The 24,968-nt window shown below is 42.7% G+C and overlaps 1 protein-coding gene and 1 long non-coding RNA gene across 2 annotated transcripts in view; one reads left to right on the top strand and one right to left on the bottom strand.

Annotated features, from left to right (window-relative positions):
• Positions 1 to 4,767: 4,767 nt before the first annotated feature.
• LOC144270108 (uncharacterized) lies at positions 4,768 to 13,873 on the bottom strand. Its single transcript, XR_013347107.1, has 3 exons — positions 13,737 to 13,873; positions 6,176 to 6,248; positions 4,768 to 5,802 (listed from the first exon to the last, which is right to left on the bottom strand). It is a non-coding gene; the product is annotated as an uncharacterized LOC144270108 (long non-coding RNA).
• Positions 13,874 to 14,017: 144 nt separating this feature from the next.
• Positions 14,018 to 24,968, top strand: part of TSC22D2 (TSC22 domain family member 2) — a 35,348-nt gene continuing 24,397 nt past the window's right edge. Inside the window, exon 1 of the mRNA XM_077826471.1 lies at positions 14,018 to 16,809. Coding sequence (XP_077682597.1) covers positions 14,855 to 16,809 — 1,955 coding nt within the window. The 5' untranslated portion in view covers positions 14,018 to 14,854. The remainder of the gene's footprint in view (positions 16,810 to 24,968) is intronic.

The following is a 24,968-nucleotide window of genomic DNA, read 5'->3' as shown; positions in this document are numbered from 1 at the left end:
AACCCTGCAGTACTATGTATCAGTTCATTGCATTTCGGGGGAAAAATGTGACAGCCTGATTCCCTTTGATATGTTGTAAAACACTGTCTTGAAAACCACTAGCTAGTCATAAATGTTATTATTAGGCATCTTAATATATCTATTACTTATGCAAATATTTTACATTTTATTGTAATTATCTGCAAGAACTTTTTTTAAAAATACCCAGCTGCATATTGCAATCTGGATGAAGTAAAGATTTCAAATACCGACCAATAGAAGTCCCTGCTTTTGACCATACTAGTAAACAAACAATACTTTAGCACTGTATTAATTAACTGAAACAACTTTTACTAGTCCTCAACAGAGGGAAGTAGGCTGTCTTTATGGTATATTACAGATGAATTGCTTCACCATAGTCTTGCTACACTGATGGTGGCACTTTTGCTGTCTCCGCCTCCTCAGTTGTTAGATATATTTGTCTGCATGAGAGCTATGAATGAGTTCTTCATACGTTAAAATATGGAAAACTACTTTCAGTACTCAAGAGGAAGAAGCACTGGCGCAGAAAGTCACTAATAATTCACTGATACTGAAGCCTTGCAGAGGGATTCACAAAAATATACTAGGACATATGCAGCATAGGCAGAGGGTTCTGTTACTACATCTCTATGCTGGGTACACATAAGAACTCAAACATGAGTTATGTGGGGTGTTCTTTTCACTGGCCCTGGTAAATATTTTTGTTCAAAACAAAAAAGGAATACATATTTGCTTGACATTGAATAAAAGTGCCAGTATGCTTGTGCCCAATATACTAGAACATTGTTCAGTAATAGTTCAACCTTGCAAAAATATTATCCCTGTAACACTGCCAAGGCCATTGTATGGGTTATTTGTGTATGTTTCAGCCAACCTACCCTGGGGCTGAAGCAACTTTTATACTTGACTTTTTAGAAACCTTTCTGTTTTGTTAATGAATCAGTGTGTCTTGTTCATTCTGGTTCCTCATCCTTTCCCTATTTTTCCATCCCTTATCAAGTTCCCCTTCCCCTCCCCCTCCCATGGGCCACACAAAATTTCAGTCAAATAACCCAGGCTGATGAACACTTATTAACTATAGCTTGCTTGAAAGTGGCTCATTACATGGTCGTTTCAAGTTACATCAAAATCCCTGTGTAAACACTGTTCATGAATGGAGTGGTTAGTGATTAACTCTTTCAATCCAGGATTTGGGATTGCCTAACACTAAATGCCAATATATTTTATGGAGTGCCAGTGAGAAATGAATTGGATGTTCTGGCGTGGAAATATTATTGGATACAAAGGCAGGAATACAGTACATCTTTGATACTTTAAATTTCAAGCCTATATAAACCAAAAGCCAGCTCCACTCTGCAAACAAGTACTCACATATGTTAAACTATGCATTATACCAGTGTTATAATAATGACATCAAAATTACAAGAAAGAATGAATTTTCTATTCTGAAATAATGTGTTGGGGGAAAAAAAAATCTGTTCTCACAAGCTGGAAGCCTACTGTGCAATAGTTAATGTTGAACCTTGCTATCCCATAGGGTAACAGTGAACTCCAACTAACTTTTAAATTTATGGATTCCTCTTCTCCTTCCAATCATTTCTAAGAGCCTGCCTATTCCATTAGACTCATCAGCAATAACTTCCACACCACACTTTGCTAGCTATAACTGTATCCGTTTGTGCCTTTAGATTGTCAGCTTTTGGGGGCAGGGACTTTGGTTTTTTGTATAGCACGTTATTATCTGTGAAGTAACAGGTACAAATACCATATTATGTAAATAATGATAATAATGAACAAATGTAGTTAACTGAGAAATTTTATACTGTTTTAGAAAAGAGACAACTTCAAATATACCAATTTTTGATAGATTCAGATAACTTATTTAAAGCCAGATTATGCCATCCTGACCCATGATGAATACAGAACCTTACTCTGCAAGCGAGTGGCATGGATCAGCATTCACTTTGCACTCCTCATCAGTACCAGCCCAAGCCGGGGAAACTAATGATCCAACCAGCAGACCAAATTTGGTGATGAATCCTGGTCACATGCCACCTGAGGTACATTACCCATATGCAAGCAGTCTCACTGATTTCAGAGCATTTGTTATATTGTCTCATTCTTGTCTTCTGGTATCCATTTGTAAATGTAATATTTATCTGTCTTGCGGATGAGGACGTAGTTCTTATGAGCACTATTACCCCATAAGATTTATTGTTAATCAGAAGCGTTTTACCATAACTGGCCAGGGTTATATGTGAGAAAAATGCTCAAATGCCTGCAATCTGAATATTGTTTTAAATGTGCCACAGTGTACCAAAGTGATTTCAGATCTGTACAACTTCCTATCCTTGATCACTGACATACTGGCCACTACATGCCCCCACCTGAATCTTCCTTCAAAGGTCACCATCATTCATAGATGTCCTGTGCCAGATAAAGTACCGGGATAGGAAAACAGACCAGTTGGCACAAGCCACACTCAAAGTCCAACTAACAGTGACATAAGAAGCTCTGTGAGCCTATTTCACTTCTACGACTAAAAGGCTTTTACTCTGCCTTACGATCTGCTAAATCAAGATGTGAAGAACTATTCCAAACTGTAAACTATTCCAAACATCTAATTACCCTGACTGTCTATAAACAACCTCAAAGCCTAACACCGTTCACTGAGGAGAGCTCTCAAGCTAACCTGAAAAAAATCAACAGAATTCCTACTGACCTCCCTGGTATTCATGTTATAAACTGCAGAGGCATACGATAAATAATGTTATCAAACACATTTAGCCACTTGACTTTCCCTCTGCTTTCTAATCCACCACTGTTGTGACTACGTCTAATACTCAAAACATCCAAATAGTTTCAAATAGCTGCCATTAAAAAAACAAAACAAAAAAACCCTAACTTGTCAAATAAACGTTCCCTTCTTCACCCATTCCCCATCAAATAAGGAATTTCATCCTCCTCCCCAAAACAACACCCAGCCGACTTGCAGGACAAGCAGTAATTAGTCCTGGACCAGTGACAGCTTCAAAGTCCAGTGTCTCATGACCCACCAGGGCTTGAAGTGGGTACTTCATATCATTAGAAAGTCAAGAATCCATTTTGGCAGTGGTATAACGCTTATGTTTCTATACCTCTTAGAACATGAAATATCAGGCTTTAATACTGCAAATGATGTCTCAAGAGGATGATACTGGTTATTTTAGAAGATTCTGAATGAAATACATTAAACATAATTTATTCTCTTCCTGAGATTTTTACATTTGGACCCACGATCACCTGGCTTTACAGGCAAAGCAATATGGAAAAGCAGCATCAATTAATTTTTTAACACACAAATATTTTTATGCATAATATTTGGCATATACAAAATCCATGATGGAGTGCTACAGTATACAGGGTATTTTTAGAATTTATGCAACCTAATTTACTCATCGCTTTGCTACTTCTAAAGCCAACTTCAAACATATGCCAATAAAACCTTGTAGCACACTACCATGTATTCCATCTATGTAAATTTACCTCACTGCCATGAAAAGCAGTACATCCCATTCCTACAGCTTTTCTACTCCTGGAGATATTCAGGAATAGTTATTCTTTTTTAAATTCACACCCTTCCCTACCAGAATAACATTCATATGTAATCAGCCCGAGTATTTAGGTTGCAAAGTTTTGAGTAAGTAAGGACTTGTCTACACTGCCACCTTACAGCGCTGCAACTTTCTCGCTCAGGGGTGTGAAAAAACACCTCATGCAGGTGGTTTTTTTACAGTGCTGGGAGACCTCTCTCCCAGCGCTGGTGCCGCAACTACACAGCTACTTCCATCGCCCCAGTACCACCGTGGCATGGAAGAGCACTTTTGGCAGCATCTCACTCCTGATTCTACAAATGTAATGAAAACACTGGGGGTCAGCCACTGGACTAGGCCAGCCGCTGTGAGCTGGAATTCTGTCCCAAGCAGTGGCCCTCTGAAGCAATGCCATGCCTACAGAAGGAGGAATGCCCTGGCTGTGTCCAATAGTGGAGCATTTCAGTAAGTTATGCAGACCAATATTAAGCCAATTTGAGAGTGACAGACATCAGTTCAGATAACATAAGTGACTACTTAAGCAGGGTGGATAAAAATCCATGCTTTTTAGATTAAAATAATCAGATTTTAATTAAATATTCAATTAAATAATACAGTAATAATTTAATTTAAATCAATTTGTACATTAAATTAATTAAATGTATTTTTTAAAAATAAACCTACTTAAAACCTACTTAAAACTGACACTCTATGTTAAGGCCTAAACTTATTATACTCTATTAAATCTTTTAAATTAAATACAACAAAAACTAATTGTGACAGGTTCGGTCACAGAGACCCCCTTGGGACTGTCACCTGATGTGCTGAGACTACCTCTGAGCCCATTTTCTTTGCCAGTTTGGGCCTTCAGAACCCTGCCTTTTTGAGCCAGAGACGCCAGTCTGCTCCAACACAGGCTCAGGGTCTGAACCATGCCCTCAAAGCTGCAAACTTAACTGAAAACAGCTTAAGAAGTGCTCCTGTCTCCAGCACCCAGATACCCAGCTCCCAATGGGATCCAAACCCCAAATAAATCTGTTTTACTCTGTATAAAGCTTATACAGGGTAAACTCATAAATTGTCCGCCCTCTATAACACTGATAGAGAGATATGCACAGCTGTTTGCTGCCCCAAGTATTAATTACTTACTCTGGGTTAATTAATAAACAAAGTGATTTTATTGAGTACAACAAGTAGGATTTAAGTGGTTTCAATTAATAACAGACAGAACAAAGTAAATTACCAAGCAAAATAAAACAAAACACGCAAGGCTAACTTAATACACTAAGGATCTAGTTACAAATACTAACTTCTCACCCCAGATGTTATCTCAGGTACAATCCTTTTCAGACCAATGTTGTCGTTTATGGTCTGGGTCCAGCAATCACTCACACACCCTTTGTTCCAGTTTCTTTCAGGCATCTCTTTGGGGTGGAGAGGCCATCTCTTAAGCCAGCTAAAGACCAAATGGAGAGGCTTGCAGACCCTTTATAGTCTCTCATTTGTGGGCAGAAACCCCATTGCTCTTCCGCAAAATCACAGCAATAAGATGGAGTTTGTAGCCTCCTGGGCAAGTCACATGTCCATGTATGATTCATCTTTTTGCAGGCCAACACCACTGTTTACATGTTAGTTTGAACAGATGTGAACTTGTGTCTCCCAAAGTCCTCTGTAGTTAAATACTCCCAATTACTTGAATAGACCTTTCACAATGTTGGCCAAACCTCCCTTATGTGTTTCCTACAGCAAACACTTCAAATACAAGCACAGAGCCAACGCTCATAACTTTAGATATAAAAATGATACATGCATACAAATAGGATGAATATATTCAGTAGACCATATGTCACATGGCATATCTAGCATAAAGCATATTCCAGTTATGTTATATTTACACTCATAAGCATATTTCCATAAACATATAAAGTACAACATCACACTAATATTAAAGAAGTTCATGTTTGCTACCAAGTTTTAAAGAAAGGCAAACAAAAGAACTGGTAGAAATGACTGGCTAATTGCCTAGAAACAGAGTTTTGGGTAAGTGCTAACCACTTTTGATGGCAGTAACCTCTCTTCTGCAGGTTCAGAGAGAATATTCTCTTCATTTCATCTTATTCCACTAGTTTAATTCAATGACTAGTTCATTCAAAGCTAAGAAACCAATTGTAAGTTGAAAAAACAGGAGAGCTTGTTTTCCTCTTCCAATCTATAAATAAAAATTAGACATCAGAGGATGAAATCTATTAGTTCTAAAATCTTGAAGGATATGGTGAACAGAAAGAATCAATTCATTAACTACAGATACTAATTCCTTTAATAAATCAGTTAACTTTAAATGAAAAACATGTTCTGAGAAACTTCTTGATAAACTTTTTTTATTTATCCAGCACTTTTAAACTAGTTTTATTTAATAAAAAAGCATGCTTTTTTGTACATTTTGCACTGAATTTGAATTATATCAAAATAGTTTGACACAAATCACAAGTTAAAAAAATATTCATCATCTAGAAATACGTTATTCATCATTTTCTAACATAATAAAAAATGTAAAAATGTAAGAATTAAGAATCGTAACTTACGCTACAGTAGAACCTCAGAGTTACTAACACCAGAGTTATGAACTGACCCATGAACCACACACCTCATCTGGAACTGGAAGTACTCAATCAGGCAGCAGCAGAGCCCAAAAAAAGAAAAAGAAAAAAGCAAATACACTACAGTACTGTGTTAAACGTAAACTACTAAAAAAATAAAGGGAAAGCAGCACATTTCTTCTGCATAGTAAAGTTTCAAAGCTACATTAAGTCTATGTTCAGTTGTCCACTTTTGAAAGAACAACCATAATGTTTTGTTCAGAGTTATGAACATTTCAGAGTTACGAACAACCTCCATTCCCAAGATATTCGTAACTCTGAGGTTCTACTGTACATAATTGCTCTAATAACTGCGTATAGATATACTGTATCCTCCTGGTTATCAAAAAGAAGTACCAGACAGTGCAGAATTGCAAATCCAGCTATTTTAATTATTACCAAATAATGAGAATCAAACTGTCTTTAGAAAAATAACTAAAAAGTCCAAATGCAAAACATGATTCAAATTGATTATTTAAATCAAGGTTTCCTGCTTGCTTTTTTATATCATGATTAAAATCGATGATGTAAATCACTTTGATTTAAATCCGTCTACCCTATACTTAAACCTTTGTAAAAAATTCAAACTGAACTTTTAACATTTTCATAAAAGTTCAGCTAAATATTTTGTTTTCTGTGGTTTCCTTTGTACTTCTTGATTTAATCTGGAAGCAAGAGTACTGAAATAGCACAAATGTGACTGGACTTTGGTATCGAGGAACATAGTCCATGATATTCAAGGAGCTGACAAAATTTAACAGTCTGAATTAAAGAGATTTTATAATATTACGAATAGGCCAGAAATGTCTCACTGAAATATTATCATCAGAGGAAGATTACACTTTTAAAACTTCCTTAATGAAAAATGAGGGTACATCACTCCAAATGAGCAACACTTTGGAAGAGTGCTCCAAATGTTCAAATCTGGGTCCCTGAAGTTAGGCTCCTAAATCCATAATTAGGAACATAAATACAAGTAGTTTGATTTTCAGAAATGGTGAGCATCCACAAATCCTACCGAAGTCAATAATCAAAATCAGCTTTAAAAATCAGCCCAAATAAGATAGGCTGAACTGGCACCCATCTTATTTTTAACATAGAAGTATGGCCTTATATAGGTGCTCTCATCTTTAACACAAAGGTGCCACCCAACAAGATGACAGACAACATAAAATGCTCTCTCTCAGGCCTTGTTTACACTGGCAAATTTCTGCGCAGTAAAGCAGCATGCTGCGTTGTAACTCCCGAGGTGTACACACTGCCAAGCCACTTAGCACGCAGAAACTGCGCAGTTGTAGCGCTGTAAAAATCCCACCCCGACGAGAGGTGTACAGCTTTCTGCACTGGGGCTACAGTGCTGCAGTGCCAGAATAGACACTGTGGTCGATTACAGCGCTGCGACTGGCCTCCGGGAGGTCTCACCATGCCTGTTCTCACCTCTCTGGTCATTGGTTTGAACTCTACTGCCCTGCCCTCAGGTGACCAACTGTCAGCCCCACCCCATAAATTTCTTTGAAATTTTGAAAGTCCCCCTTCCTGTTTGCTCGATGATGCGTACAGTGGTCTCAGTGCATCTTTCCAGGTGGCCATGCCTGCTCCATGCACCAGGTGATCCCCTGTTTGGAGCAATGCCGAGCAGCTGGACCTCATCAGCATTTGGGGAGAGGAGGCTGTCCAGTCCGAGCTGCACTCCAGCCGTAGGAATTATGACACCTACAGACAGATTTCATGATGCATGACAGAAAAGGGCCATGACTGGGACACACTGCAGTTCAGGGTCAAAGTGAAGCAGCTGCAGAATGCCAACCAGAAGGTGCGGGAGGCAAACCGCTGCTCCGGCGCTGCGCCTACGAGCTGCTGGTTCTACAAAGAGCTGGACGCGATACTCGGTGGCAACCCCACCTCCACTGCGAAGACCACTGTGGATACTTCGGTGGCTTGCGTGCCAGTCAAAACTGGACTGAGCCAGGAGGAGGAAATCTTGGATGAGGATGTGGAGGGGGACCCAGAGGCAGAGGCTGACTCGGAGGTCAGAAATGCATGCAGCCAGGAGTTCTTTTCTACCCCAGACGAGGCTAGCCAGTCACAGCAGTCGGATCTTGACGAAGCATAAACAGGAGAGGAGGCCCCTGGTAAGTGGATCTGATTTGGGGAATTGCTGAAGTGAATTGTTGGGGGCAGAAGGGTTGCAGAAAGCAGGCTCGTCTCCCACCATTTGCCTAATCTGAGCGGCGGAACAAGCTGTTGATTGACTCCCTCACTTCACGGTAATCTCTCTCAGAGATCTCCAGGAAACTCTCTGGGCAATCCGCTGCTGCACGTTCTTCAGCAGAGCTGCTTTGTTTCTTGCCCCATTAATGGTAACTTTCCCGCACCACTGTGCCGTCACAGGGGAGATGACCATTGCTGCACACAGGTGAGCTGCATAGGGGCCAGCGCTGAAGCCGCAAGCTTGGAGAACACCCTCCCTTGATTCCCTGCTCACCCTCAGCAGCGAGATATCTTCCATAATTATCACCTCCTGTGGAAAGTGTGGGGACAAGAATGATCATCAGACCGCCCCTACAGTCCTGGCTTTCTCCAAGAACTATGTGCCCAGTGTACAGCAGGGTCCGGAAAGAGGGATTTACCCTGCCCCTGTGGCTACTCACCATTTTGGGGGTCTTGTGGCTCATGTGTGCTTGCCTGGGGCCAGCCAGTTAGTGACAGGTGTGTGAGCACTGGCTGTGTTTTAAAACACTGAATCAGTGTTGTGTCGCAAACAATACTGCTTCTGTAAAATGTTGCATTTAAACTGCACACAGATGACCTTGGGAGCCCAGCCTCCCTCATTGTTCTCGGTGGCTGAATGGCTGCGCAGAATTAGACAGCGGCCAAGAAGAACTAAGGAGGACTTTCTGCGTGATGTTATGATGCGCTCCGCCGCCGAGAAACAGGAAATGAAGGAGTGGCAGGACAGCGAGAAGAGGGACCGAAAGGAGAACGTGGCACATCAGAATGAAGCCACAGAGCAGATCTTCAAGCTTATGGAGCGCCAAGGAGACAAGCTCCAGGCAATACTAGCTCTTCAAACCGAGCAGCTCGGCACCCGCCCTCCCGTGCAGCCGCTGTCGTAAAACTCTTTCCCATGCGCCCCCCAGACAGTGCCAACACACTCTTATCAACCTCCTGGCTCCAGTGTATACCCATGGCATTCCACTCCTCCCCCATCACAGTCCAGCACTGCAGACTCCCACTAGCCACTGGACGCAACACCCATCCCTCTGCAGTTTGGCACTGCTGAAGTACAGTACCCACTGCATTGTACTCCAAAGGAGAAGGTTGGGATATGATCCCTGGACATACACAAATCTTTAGCCGTCCTGGGACCCCTACTTCTCCTGGGACCTTCCCTTCCCCTATCCCCCTCACTGCTGATGGGTTTTTTTGTTTGACTCTTTCCTCTGGTTGTTGTCTTTTAATAAAAGAATTGTGTTGGTTTGAAAGCAATCTTTATTCTATTAATTGAAAGCAAAAAGAGGACTGCAAAGCAACATACAATTACGTTAAACCCACATATTGGATCTTCTGCACCAATCACCTCCTAGCATTACAAGCACTGCATTCCCGAGCATATCAACAAATATTAGTGGCTTTCAGCTTTAAATTGCTGCCTCAAGGCATCCCTGATCCTTATGGCCCCACGCTGTGCCCCTCTAATAGCCCTGCTCTCTGGCTGTTCAAACTCAGCCTCCAGGTGCTGAGCCTCTGCAATCCAGCCCTAAGTAAAGCTTTCACCCTTCCCTTCACAAATATTATGGACCGTACAGCATGCCGCTATAAGCATAGGAATATTGTCATCGGCCATGTCCAGCTTCCCATAGAGGCAGGGCCAGCAAAATTTTAAATGGCCAAAAACACACTCAACAGTCATTCTGCACTTGATCAGCCTGTTGTTGAACTGCTCCTTGCTGCTGTCAAGTTGCCCCGTGTATGGTTTCATAAGCCACAGCATTAAGGGTAGGCGGGGTCTCCCAGGATCACAATGGGCATTTCAGTTTCCCCTACGGTGATCTTCTGGTCTGGGAAGAAAGTCCCTGCTTGCAGCTTCCTGAACAGGCCAGTGTTCCAAAAGATGCGTGCATCATGAACCTTTCCGGACCAGCCTGCATTAATGTCCGTGAAATGCCCACGGTGATCCACAAGCGCCCGGAGAACAACTGAGAAATATCCCTTGTGATTAATGTATTCGGTGGCTAGGTGGTCTGGTGCCAAAATTGGAATATGTGTGCCATCTATTTCCCCTCCGCAGTTAGGGAAACCATTTGTGCAAAACCATCTATAATGTCATGCACGTTGCCCCTTCACGGTCTTTCGGAGCAGGATGTGATTAATGGCCCTGCACACTTCCATCAACATGAATCTAGCTGTAGACTTTCCCACTCTGAACGGATTATTGACCGATTGGTAGCAGTCTGGAGTAGCCAGCTTCCACAGTGAACACAGAACATAAGAATGGCCATACTGGGTCAGACCAAAGGTCCATCCAGCCCAGTACCCTGTCTACTGACAGTGGCCAAATGCCAGGTGCTCCAGAGGGAGTGAACCTAACAGGTAATGATCAAGTGATCTCTCTCCTGCCATCCATCTCCACCCTCTGACAAACAGAGGCTAAGGACACCATTCCTTACCCCTCCTGGCTCATAGCCATTAATGGACTTAACCTCCATGAATTTATCCAGTTCTCTTTTAAACCCTGTTATAGTCCTAGCCTTCACAACCTCCTCAGGCAAGGAGTTCCACAGGCTGACTGTGCGCTGAGTGAAGAAGAACTTCCTTTTATTTGTTTTAAACCTGCTGCCCATTAATTGTATTTGGTGGCCCCTAGTTCTTATATTATGGGAACAAGTAAATAACTTTTCCTTATTCACTTTCTCCACACCACTCATGATTTTATATACCTCTATCATATCCCCCCTTATTTTCCTCTTTTCCAAGCTGAAAAGTCCTAGCCTCTTTAATTTCTCCTCATATGAGACCTGTTCCAAACCCCTAATCATTTTAGTTGTCCTTTTCTGAACATTTTCTAATGCCAGTCTATCTTTTTTTGAGATGAGGGGACCACATCTGTACGCAGTATTCAAGATGTGGGCATACCATGGATTTATATAAGGGCAATAAGACATTCTCCATCTTATCCTCTATCCCTTTTTAAATGATTCCTAACATCCCGTTTGCTTTTTCGACTGCCGCTGCACACTGCGTGGACGTCTTCAGAGAACTATCCAGGATGACTCCAAGATCTTTCTCCTGATTAGATGTAGCTAAATTAGCCCCCATCATATTGTATGTATAGTTGGGGTTATTTTTTCCAATGTGCATTACTTTACATTTATCCACATTAAATTTCATTTGCCCATTTTGTTATCCAATCACTTAGTTTTGTGAGATCTTTTTGAAGTTCTTCACAGTCTGCTTTGGTCTTAACTATCTTGAGCAGTTTAGTATCATCTGCAAACTTTGCGACCGCACTGTTTATGCCACGTGCTTCTCCAGTAACAGGGCAGCTCTCATTCTCGTGTCCTTGCACCACAGAGCAGGGACGAGCTCATCACAGAGTCCCATGAATGAGGCTTTCCTCATCCGAAAGTTCTGCAGCCACTGCTTGTCATCCCAGACGTGCATCACAATGTGATCCCACCACTCCGTGCTTGTTTCCCGAGCCCACAAGCAGTGTTCCACTGCAGTCAGCACCTCCATGAATGCCACATGCAATCTCGGGTTGTAGCTACTATGCATGGCGAGATCAATGTCAGACTCCTCTTGCCTTTGTAGTTTAAGGAATAATTCCACTGCCAATCGTGATGTGTTGGTCAGAGTGAGCAGCATACTGGTCAGCAGTTCGGGATCCATTCCTGCAGCCCAAAGAGGCATGGCGGGCAGTACAAAAACTGTTGAAAGATGGTGCCAAATGCGGACGGAAGCACAGGGATTTCTGTGATGCGAAGCGATGCATCATGGGTCATTGGGAAAGGATCCAGGATGCCCTGCGACCCCCTCCACCTTCCCACAAGTCTTAGCGGCAGAAGAGAAAGGTGCTCTGTGGGATAGCTTCCCAGAGTGCACCGCTCCGAATACTGCTGCAAGTGCCGCAAGTATGAACACACTATTGCACAGGCAGCTGATAGTGTGAACACACAACTGCAGTTTCCCTTCAGTGCTCTCTGAGTGGCGCTGTAACTCTGCCAGTGTAGACATGCCCTCATTCTGAACACCACTTTAGCGTCTCAGAAAAACTGCAGGTTTCTAGCATTCAACTGCAGCCAAGCTTCTTGAGTCAGTATGAAGCATTGAATGCTGTGACTTGTAGTTTCTGCATGCTGCATTTCTGTATTAAGGATCCAGCCCCCTTAAATTTACTTAATTCATTAATTTCATGAAAGACCCACCAACTGTCAAAACTTATACACAATTTTAAAACCATAAAAACGGAGTTCAGAGCTCTAATATAAGTGCCTGAGGCTCAACCCTTACGTCCATATTTAGGCACCCAAACATAAGTGCCTGATTTTTAAAGGTGCTGAGAACATGCAGCTCCCATGGACTGTTACAGAATTTGTGGGTACTCTAAACTCAGCACTTCAGAAAATAATTCTGCTTATCTTCAGGTGCCTAAATATGATCCCTTTGAAGGGGGGCATATCCCTCTATTGATCGTGAAGGAGTAGATGGGGGGGCACATCTGCTTATTGAACTGGGGGTTGCTGTGGGGGCAAAGGGTGTATCCCCATACTGAACAGGGGGTCTATAGTGTGGAAGGAGCACGTATCGCAATATTCAACCCAAGGACCTGCGAGGAGTAGTGGACGTCTCCCTAGATTGTACACAGGGCCCTGGCCGAGGCAGACCATATCCCCAACTTTACATAGAGTAATGCGGGGGACACAGTCCCACACTGAACAAGAGGCCTTGCAGGAAAATGGGGGTATCCCCGTACTGAACAAGGGGCCCTGTGGGGGAAGGGAGTGTACCTCCAAATTAAAGACGAGGTCCTAGACCCATAGTGAAACGGGGGCCCTGTGGGCAGGAGGGGAGGGGGCGTCTCCCCGTGGTGGGAAGTGGCTACGTCCCTACTCAACACGGCGCCGCGTGTGGGGAGGGGGCGCACCCCAGTACCGCTCCACAGGCCCCCGGGAAAGCGAGAAAAGGGGGCGTGCCGCCGTACTGCCGCCGGGGCCTCGTGGGGGAAGGGGGCGTATGCCCGGCACTTGTCCCCAGGCGGGGGAGGGGGAGGGGGAGTATCCGCCGAGCCGCTCCCGAGGCCCGTGCGTGCGGGGAAGGGGCGTATCTCCCTACTGAACACTGGGCCCCGTGGGGGGGAGGGGGCGTAGCGCCGTACTGAATGCGTGGCCCGTGGGGGGCGGAGGGAGCAAATCCCCCATACTGAACCCGGGGCCCCGTTTGGGGACGGGGAAGGGACATATCCCCCCGTGAACACACAACCCTAAACATGCAGGCGGGCGCTCACCCCTTTCACCTCAGGGCGGTACCACACCCGTGCGGGCGGGGGACGCCAGGCGATGGAACATTCCAAACGGTTAATACGACGCTCTGAGGAGGAGTTTTCACCCCTACGTGGTAGCCCGGCCCAGCTCAGCCCTAGGTCCACCCCGCGCTCTGCCTGGGAACGAATGTCCGTCAGTGCGTGGGCAGGGGGCGGGTCTAAGGGGTCGATGTCAGCACGGTGCTGGATTGGGAGAGGGGCGTGAGTGTCATCGCTCTTCCCACAATGCATTGCGTACAATTTGAGCCCCATCTTGAGAGAGGGGAGTGAGCAGTTTGAATTTGAGCTCCCTCGGTGCCTGAGTGCGGAGCGCACCGAGCGGGGGCTGGGCCCAACGCTGCTCCATACCCCGCCCCGCCTGCGGGCCGGGGGTTGCTCCCGTCGCTTCGCGGAGCCTCGGGGACGGTGTCTCGGCTGTCGCCTCTGGGACTGTCTGGGGTCGCTGCGCGCGGGCTCGTTCCTTCCAAGATGCGCCTGGTGCTGATCTCCAGGTAGAGACTACAAGAGACGGGGCGGGCGGGGGAGCCAGGGGGCCTGGCCTCACCCGGCCGCCACTGCTGTGGTTCCTCTTCGCTCAGGGACTGACTGGCTCTCACACGAGCGGCCTGCTCGCCCGCCCAGGAGCCCCGCGGCTGCCGGACGCCGCCACCCCGACGCGCTGCGAGGAGCAGGAAGCCTGCTGGAGAGCTTCGCCTGGTACTGCCGCTGCGGCCGCACTGCGAGGCCGAGGAGGCCGCTTGGCTTCAAGAGGGGAAAGCGGAGGCCTGGAGCCCGGTCACCACAGCCCTCTGTCCGGCGAGAGGGAGGAGGCTTGCTGAGGGGCCCGCAGCTCTGCGGAAGGGGGAGGAAGAGGAGGAGCCCAGCCGACCACCAGCCCGGTGTGGTGCCCGGTGAGCTTGGGGCTCTGTGGCTGATCCGGACGCTTGAGGAGGGAGCCAGAGGATGTATAATAGCGTTTGGGTCTCGGCCAATTGATCGTGACAACCTTCGCCTCTCCCTCGGACGGGCTCGGACTCTGCCTTCTCCCCGGGGTGCAGACAGCTTCACCCGCGCTGGCAGAACTCCCTCCCCAAGGAGGCACCATGTCCAAGATGCCGGCCAAGAAGAAGAGCTGCTTTCAGATCACAAGCGTGACCACGGCCCAGGTGGCCAGCAGCATCACTGAGGACACTGAGAGCCTGGACGACCCAGACGAGTCCCGCACCGAGGATGTCTCCTCCGAGATCTTCGATGTGTCACGGGCCACGGACTACGGCCCGGAGGATGTCTGCGAAAGGAGCTCCTCCGAGGAGACCCTTAACAACGTGGGTGACGCCGAAACTCCCGGTGCTGTCTCCCCTAACCTTCTCCTGGATGGGCAGCTGGCGGCGGCGGCTGCTGCTGCGCCTCCGCCGACTGCTGCTAACGGGGGGGCCATGCCCAAAAGCACCGCGGTGCCCCAAGTGGCTGCTGTCCAAGTCCCCTCCGCGGCGGCAGGAGGCAGCAGTGCTCAGATTTCCGCTCCCGGGACCATGCCTCAGACGACTGCGGCCGCATGCAGTTCGCGCTTCAGGGTGATCAAGCTGGATCACGGTACAGGGGAGCCCTATAGGCGGGGACGATGGACGTGTATGGAATATTACGACCGGGACTCGGACAGTAGTGGCGTCCTGGCCAGGACTGGGGATTGCATTAGACATAGCAGCACCTTTGAGCAGGCTGCTCAGGAAAGAGACAGTGGCTTGGGTGCCACGGGGGGCTCCATGGTAATGTCAGCGGTGCCAGCATCGGCACAGGGCCCAGAGTCCCTAGCTGACAGCTCCCTTACTGCTGTGTCACAGCTGCTCCAGGCGGAGAAAATGAACCAGCCCTCTTTACAGCAACCTAATTTTGTCATTGGGCAGCAACAGCAGCTGCAGCAGCCCATAGGCGGGGCCATTCCTCAAAGTACTGCTCAGCCAATGTATTCTGGAGCTACAGTAACAAGTCAGCAGACTGTGGTGCTGCCGCAGCAAACCCAGTCACAGGTAAATGCACAAAGTGTTGTACAGGGGGGACCTAACGGGAAGGGTATGCCACCTCCGAATGTAACAGTAGCCCAACAGACCATGCCCATGTCACAGCAGCAGGTACAGCAAGCAAATGTACCAGTGACTCAACCTCAGCAATTTGCTTATCCTCAGCCCCAAATTCCACCAGTGCATCTACTGCCAACACAAGCTTCTGGCCAGACAGAATACATGCAACACATGACAGTTATGCAGAGTCAAGGAACTATTCAACAAGCTACTACAAGCTCTGTTCCAAGTACTGGGGCTTCCAGCCTTCCTGTGGGCCAGGTGGCTGGCCAGAATCCTTCACCTGTTGGAGCACCGATGATGGGAGTTTCACCACAGCCTAGTGAAGCAGTGGGACAGGGATCAGGATTGATGCAGAGTGGCCAGACCCCACCTAGTCAGACTGTCATACCGCAACCAGGAGGTGTGGTGCAGCAAAGCATTGGACATACAGGGGTTGTGCAACAGAAATCCATGACTCCGCATCAAATGGGTGGAAGTAGTCAAGTGTCTGGAATGCCTAGTGCTCCTCATGCTATAGTGTCTGGAGTTCAGAATGTGCCTGCAGTTGTGCCCGGTACAAGTGTGCCTAGTGTGTCTACCACTTCTGTTACTATGCCAAATGTCCCTGTTAGTTTAGTTCAGTCACAGCTGACCAGCCATACATCTGTCAGTAGGAGTACCAGTGTGGTTCAACAACATGTTGGACTTTCACTAATGCAAGGCACAACTAATGTACTTACAAATCTGCCACAATCCAACCTTGGACAGTTTCAGAGTCAGACTCAACCTTTAGTAGGCCAGATTGATGATACTAGAAGAAAATCAGAACCCCTACCTCAGCCACCACTTTCTCTCATTGCTGAAAGTAAGCCTCTTGTGAAGCCTCCCATTCCAGACACTCTAACGAATCCTCTTCACTTACCTGCAACTACTCCTATGAACAGTCTTGCAAGCTCTGTATTTGGCATATCTATTCCTGTTGATGGTGATGAGGACAGGTATGAACTATTTTATTATGTAACTACTTGTTCTCCTACATGTAGTTGGCAGGTAACAAGTAAGTGTGTGTGTGTGTAAAATATATATATATAGAGAGAGAGGAAGTAGTTCTTAGCCCATCTCTTTGAATGAATTTCAAAGCTGTCAACTGCTAATAGGTGGGAGAAAATGGCTTAATTGCTATATTGTAGTAGTTTAAAAAAAACAACAACAAAACCACTGTACTCCAGAGACCACCCAATGTGTGGTGTGTTTTGGTTAATTTGAAGAGAACTAGCATTAACCATCTTCCCTGATTGCAAAGATCATACAAATCAAGTTCAATAGCAGTATAAATTAGGAAAATACTTGTATACATTAGCATAATTTAAGCTTTTTTGGATTTATTTTATATAGTGGTCCAGTGACTTGAACAAAAGTGACCCTCTCTCTACTTTTAGAATAACCATTCTTAGGGAATCTCTTATCCCCTTGTAGACGTTAACTTAATCAATAATGGAGAATCATTTTGTTAAGCAATATCGACTGGAACAGTCAGATTTTATCAACTTTAGTAAAGGGTACAGTGAGAGCATTATATCAATTGATTTGTGTGAGTTGCAAAGTGTTGGGTTTTTTTCTTTATTTTTCCTCTGATGTAGATAGACTTAAGATTCCTTAAAGTATACGTATTTAAAAAAACAAACTAAAAACCTATGCTGTAGGTTTTGCTGGATGGGTAAAGTTCTGTGACCTAAACTAATCTAATATGCCTGAATTTGAAGGAGGCTTTCAGGGAAAGGAGTGTGTTAAGGGTTGAAAATGATCTTGGTGGGGCAACCTTGTGATGTAAAGGGAGCTAAATATATTGTTACAGTTCAGATTATTATGAACAAGAAGACAGAAATGTGTATAATATGCCTATCGTTCTTTAGGGAACCAGAATAACCATTTCAAAATGAAAAATATTCTCATTCAAAGACATGTCATGCAACAGTTCACACATCTAGAAAAAAGTACCAAGCTTTGACATGTAAAAATCTGGCTTGTGCAGAGTAGTACTAGTAAAAACTTGCTCTCATGTGGGGGAAGGTAGAGCATAATTTCAGCAGCAATCTTATAAGGTATAGTTTTAAAATCCATAAGAGCTTAATCCAAAACACTGATTTCCAGTTTTTTTTTAAAGGGGAGGGGTTTCAGCATCAGGTTATTAACTGTGAAATATGTTGGTACAAAATCTGAAGACTCCTCCAGGCACAATCTGATATACTGTGTAATCACAGTATAATGGGCTTGGGGGTTTGATGACAAGTAGAACAAAATCTTATAGTCATTATCAAAACTATGAACTGCTGACTGTTTGTTTGTTGATAAACACTAAGTTATCAGATCTTTGGAAGTCTGTTACCTTAAAAGATTAACTTTATTATAAGTCACTGTAGTGACTACCATAAAGCTCAAAATAGCTTCCACACTTCCAAAAGACGTCACATTTGTTGTGGATATTCCCTTAGCACTTTTGCTACAGTAAAATCTTACAGGATGCCTTCTCTGCGTCTTCAACTTCCTTGCCTCATGTCATAACTTCTTTGGGAATCTCTGTAGGAGTGCTTAACAAGAGAGTACTAATGCAATGAAGACCGTTATCTGTACCTTTTTTCAAAAGATTTTGTTTTTAAGGGAGAAATACTTTGTTCAGAAACTTTTAGTTATTCCTATCTAAAAGTAAATCTGCAAATAAGAACTAGGAACTGACAGTTATATTCTAAACATCCTCTTTTCCTGTGTTAGTTTCTATGCTGAGTACCCCAATTTCTGTGCTTCTCTTAAGGAGCCTATATTTCTCAATCTTTTATTTCTGCATGGTGTGACATGAAAGTATATTCAGCGTCCATGACGTTGCACTAACCAAGGTAACCTATGAAATTTGAGGCTAGCTTTTAGTGAGGGTAAAGTACTGGATGTACTTCATTGCGTGGGTGTTTAAAGCCTTTTTGAACCCTATAAACAAAGACCCCATTCCTTCAAGCTGTTATGCACAGGTAGAGATTTCAGTGGGGCTCTGTGTAGGAGTCAGTCCATATGGGACAGTTGGCATGCTTGAGGCCTAAGAAATTAAATAACTTGCAAAATCTTATACAGTTCGCATAAGAAAGCACAAGATAGACTGTCAACTTAAATCACATGTGTCTTTGTGTACAAATGCCATAACTGAACAGGACTTGTTTACTTTGTTTCACAGCACTCTTTGTACAGATAATGTTGCTGTTTCTCCTGTGCAGATGCTTTCCCTGTTTGTGTGTGTCTTTCATGCAGCAACACAGAAGAGAAACTTTTTTTTTCCAAAAAAAAACCTAGGAAAATATTAATGGGAGGAGGGAAGGAAGAAGTTGCTGGGGAAGTGTGTGTGTGGGGGGGGAAGTTTCATATAATACAAAAATGGAAGTAATTCCAGGTAATTGATAAGATATGAAGTTGACAGGGTGCCTTTAACTGAATACAGTTCACTCTTGTCCCAAGTAGGCCAGTTCTGTGCTTCAGTGGGCTTCCATGAATGTACATTCACAAGCATTTTGTATGTTGGGGCAATATTAACAGGAGAAGACTGAATTCAGGGGACCTAAAAGAGGTAAACTTTATGTTGAATGCCTTTATCCTTGCCAGTGGAGCATTTCTTGTGAATCTTAACCCTATTTACAGGTCGCCTAGAACAGTCAGCAAGCTAGACGCAGATGGACCCCTTTTTTTCCGAGCAGTCTTTTTGTAACAACTCAGATTTTTTTAAATGTAAAGTTTAAATTTTCGAGGGTCAAAATCTGCCTTCAGTTAACACAGTATAGTACAGTGGAGACTGCATAGCGGAGAGAATTAGGCTTGGAGTGTTATATAGTCTAACGCTGGTGTCAGTCATTCAGTGGAGGGGGCCAAATTTCCATTTAAATCATGGTACATGGGCTAGAGTATAAATTTAGGACAGCCTGCTTCCCTCAAACTACAGAAAAAGTCCAGGGGAAAATATGAATGGCCTTTGTGTAGTAAACCAGTGCTTAGCTATTTGTTCAGTACCTTCTTATTGCATTCGTTATCACTTGGTAGGAAAACCATGTTCGCTTTCAGGACCACTGCTATTTTTCTTCTTCCTTTCTTTCTTTCCGTTTTGAATGTTTTCCTCTGTTTTCTTGGTTCAGTTTTTCCTTCTCAGGAACTTAAATTCCAACCTACTATGGGCTTCACTTGCACCCATTTTACTGCTAAAATGATCAGCAATGAAATAGTTTGACCTTGAAATGTCATAATTGGGCTTAGAGTTGACAGTGTGATTGAAATTAATAAGAGTTTTTAGCGTTTACACTTTGAATCATTGTTTCAGGCTGCCTGCAGACTCGGGAAGCTAACACTATTAGTTTACACTTGGCACAGTGCAGGATTTGAAGGACTTTTTTTTGCAACCATAAGGGCTAGAAACTTCTAAAAATGAACATTTAATTTTCGTATCATTTGATCATTATGGTTCATGTAAATACATCAAATGGTTGGATGTTTGATACCTCTGATTAAATTACAGCACTTGTAGTTTGACAAAAGAATAAAGTCATTATATAGGTAACTTTTTAAAAGAATCTCAAATGTTGGTCTTTCAATGGTTCATACGTAGCCCTGCATATACAGGGTTTCTATTTATTTTGTAAGCTGTTACATATTTAAATGTGAGTAACTGTTTTTAAAGTTAAAATGGGATGGATAGGATTCATACAAACTTTAATTTGTATGCAGAGTGACGTAGCATCTGTGCAGACAGTATGAAACTGTGTCTTAAGGTGTATTGTTACTGATGGACTATATACACCAGATCTAAAATGTTTCTTGTAAGGTGACAAGCAGCCTGTAGTTTGGATCTGTTTTTTGGTAACCCTTACTTAATATTTTTTCTTTTACAAGATTTTGAAAAAATCAATTGTAGCTAGTCCTACTGTTGACCCAGTGAATAATGAGGAAATGATTAGTCAGTGAAGCTCAAATGTCAGGAGCGAGGGATAGAGAAATGTTGGTATGCAACAAAGATTTAAAAAACAAAAAACCTTACTGATTTTAGCTGATGCTTTTACAAAGAGAGGGGAAAATGCTTTAGACTGCAGATACGTCTCATAACTTGCATAACAAACAGTTTTGGTTCCCTTCTCCAAATTAAGTCAGTGGACTGAATAAAATGCAACGATATTTGAGGATGGAGGAAATAGTACATTTAGTCAGTATGCTAGATCTAAGTGTTGAAATCCCCATATATGTTGGGGAAATGAAGAAAATGTCAAAATTTAAAAAGAAAATTCCAGCTGGTCTTTCATGTTTAATTTTTAAAAATAGTACAAATTAAAGTTCTTGGTGAAATGAAGTTGCAGATCTTAATAATCTAGTGAAATAGTCCAATTAGATTGGACTTCTGAAATATAATGTCTCGTTTTGGTAGAGGTGCGGAAAGGTGGATACTCAGATCGTGAAGCTGTCTGTTGGGTCCAAATTTACATGCTAGCTTAGGACTGTGTTTTGGCACTTGAAAAAATATGTTGCCACTCTTAAAAGAATACATTATTGAGAGAGCTTGTTCAAACCTCCTACATGTTTGGCAGACTTCTGGAGCAAAATATTACCAGGCATGTTGGAAAAGGAGCAGAGTACAGATCATTTTCCAGAGATAGCTGACCAATGTGAACGGCACAGGCTATATTCCAGGAACTCTAATGAATGGCTGCAATTGTGAACTGTCAGCTACAGCAGCTAGACTGTTGAAAACCTGATTGTAAGGACTCTTCATGGAGTATATCTCTCTATTTAGTTAAATGGCTTATTTGTATAGCGTGCTAATTGTTGCTAATAAAGTATTATAATTAGTAAAACTGAGCTCTTGAGGCCTCATTCATAGTATAAGAACAAAATCTTGCATTGGCATTAACATAACTTTGATAAGGGTCTCTTTATTTTTCTTTTGGAATAGAGCATATAATATGCACCCTGAGTAATGCATAAAGGATTATGCAAATAGATACCAATAGACAGTGCTTGAATTGTACTGTTGTTGAATACTGTCCCTCTTTTCTCTTTGTTCTTAAGTCTACTAGGACTTCTCTAACTCCACCACAGCTGCAGAGCTTAATGTTTTCAGTCTCTCAAATCAGAGGATCTCACCTAAGTAGAGCTGAAGGAATATCTATAGGTGTATGCAAAAACCAAATATGGGCAAGTCCTGTTTCAAGCGATGAGTGTCTTCGAGTAGATCAGTGTTCCTCCTCCTGTCTCCATGATGAAAATAGATTTCGAAAAGCACGGTTAAAATAGAACTAAACTTCAGTGAACAAAAATCAGCCATACCAAATGGCATAGAGATGCTAACACATCTTTATTTCAAATTGTATGAGGTCAGCACCAATGAATACATGAATTTTTTTTTAGATAAAATAAGATTATACAACCAATTTAAAAGTAACTTTCAATAACATTTCCTTCAAAAATGAGATGCAGTCATGATTTACAAATCTTTTTAAAAGGAAATTGTGGACCTGAATACTTTTTAAAATTAGCTAACTTTAAGTCTCAGTTTTCCACGGCATAGTGTTTGTAAGTGTCCTGAGAACTCTTTAAAATTCATATATACTTTGTAAGGGTCTTTGCTCCCTTGTTTTATGAGGGTCTCTTGAGCAGTGGGAAAAGTGGACAAAGGTGCTGTCAAATGAAGAAAGTAAACAATTAAATCCTATTTTAGACTTTTCACTGAAGTCTTTAGCTGTAACAGACAGAAAAATAAAAAATTGTTATTGATGGTGTCCCTAAGGGATGCGCGTGCTTTTTTTTTTCCCCCTGGCTTTCCCTTCTAGATTCTTCTGATCAAATACTGTAGGTTTATCAAGCTTCTTTCATCCCAATAAGTTCTACAGTACTCCATAGATAGCTACTTTAGCTATTTCTTTCCTTATTCTCTCTAATAATCTGTTTGCAGAAGTAATGCTTAAGTGTTTTTAGGAGAGGAAGTGAAGATCTATAATTAAAAAAATGACTGCCTGCCTACATTCTCCAGTCAGAATCCAACTACCAGAATTGGAATTTAGCCCAGACGCTGAGTTTCATTTTTATGAGAAGTACTGCAGAATCTCTTGTGACCACAGGTGCCATTGTAGTGAAGAGAAACAATTTGATGTTCCCTACTAAATGTGTTGGTGTGTAGGGTTTTTCTGTTTTTGTCTTTTTTTTTTAAAATCTTTCATTTATGATATGAATACTGTGTGTTTCAACTTTCAGTTGGTGCTTCAGATAGCAATTTCCAAATCTTGGCATTCATGGAACTGAATAACGAGTTTTTGCTATTTGTCAGCATATCAGAGTTGTCTGTGCTTATTGTATATGTCAGCAAGCGTTAGCTATAAGAAATTTTAGGGATCTCTTCCAAATAAATAGAAAACAGTTCTTTAAAAATGTGCGCGCGCACAGAAATTGCAGCAGGCATCATGCAAACACTATGAAGTGTGACCATTTTGTAGTTGTGTTGCATAAATCTTGATGACAAACTACTGCAGTTGGCACCCTAGCTGACAGTTATGAGTAGAGGTAAATGCTTTCAGTTATTAAGAGTGAACTGTTATCTCCCAGAGATGGCTCTCCTAAATTTAGAGTGATAACTGTCGAGGTGCAGTGTAAGGCTGTATTTTCACTCCCTGTTCTATAAAAGTTCTTTGGCATAACGAGAACTTCCACTTCCATCAAATCTGTATTCCTCATGAGCTCAGAAATATGATAACTTATTGAAGGAATGGTACGCTTTGCTATATATATCAACTATGCCAACCTAACAGTAGGCCAGTAAGTCTGGCTGTTTGCTCATCGTTCTATCACTGTATGAAAGACCAACCGCCAACAGTCTAATTGTTGTTTGTCAAAAGAATTCCATATTTTCCCTTAGTAGAGGTTGGGAAGGAATTCACCACCACTCAAGTCTCTGAAGTTACTTTAAACTAATTGCATCCATTCTGTCCTTACTCCTTGATTTGAGAACATTTTCATATTGCAAGTGTAACTGAGGAGGAGATATGAGAAATGTTAAACTGATCAATGATAGAGGATTGTACTTCTCTTACTGTATGTGGTAGCAGCTAACTATCAGAGAGAGTCTCACATGCTTCGCAGTAATGGTTGTGAATTTAAGCACAGATAGAGTCCAGCAGAAACACACAAGTCCTGTCTCCCCAGCCTCAGGAAGAAGTGACGGGGGAGAGGGGTGGAATGGAAAAACGGTAGTCCACAATCTGATCTTTATCTGCATAAGGTGCTGTGTTTTAAGCTCTGGTTGCCTCTTAAGAGATGTGGACAACTGACAGTAGGTGGAGCACAGTACTGCTCTTGTTACACTAGCTATGCTAATATAAGTTGAAATTTGATTTTCTCCAAATAGTCTCTGATGTTAACCCTGTGAACACCTCTGCAGGTAAATTCATTTGCTATAACTCTGGCAAAAAAAAAATGCAAAGCTTACATTTTTATTTGAATAAATACTCATAAATTGTTTTCACATAGTTTTATACAAAAGCAGTTTATACAGCATTTATCAGCTACTGTATGAGTTGTTGCATACTTCTGCACAAGCAAGATAGTAAACAAAATGGAAGCTCCAGCAGTCCTGATTTTCTTGTTGTTCTTCTCACTTCTGATGTTAACTGAGGACTAAATTAGTAGAGCAAAAAAGAGGAATAACAAATCCTAAGAGTATTTTCCTGTTGCCTTAATATGAGCTTCAGCAGAAAACTTTAACAGTTCAATTTCTTTCACTGAGAATTAAAAAGAATAAGACCACATCTGGATTTATTGACTATTTAGATTGTCCAGTAAATTTCCCTCACGCCTGTAATTGAAAAATGATTCCCTTTCAGTAGACTAGCTATTTAAATTGCTTTGTACAATGCACTCATAAATACCTATAATGCCAGCTCTTCATACCTTGTGTTGATATGAGGTTTTGACTGCAGCAGACATAATGGCAGAGGATCCTTTAAGTATAGGTCAGTGGGTTTGAAGTCCTAAATCCCATATTACTGAAACACAAATAAAATATTCTAAGAATTATAGTAATCAATTTTCAAGTTACATATTTATTTTTCTTGTACCTCATGTTACTGATATACCCTTGGACTATACTTAC

This window comes from Eretmochelys imbricata, chromosome 9 (assembly GCF_965152235.1).
Source record: "Eretmochelys imbricata isolate rEreImb1 chromosome 9, rEreImb1.hap1, whole genome shotgun sequence".
NCBI lineage: Eukaryota > Metazoa > Chordata > Testudines > Cheloniidae > Eretmochelys > Eretmochelys imbricata.
This window is presented reverse-complemented; position numbering and strand designations above follow the sequence as displayed.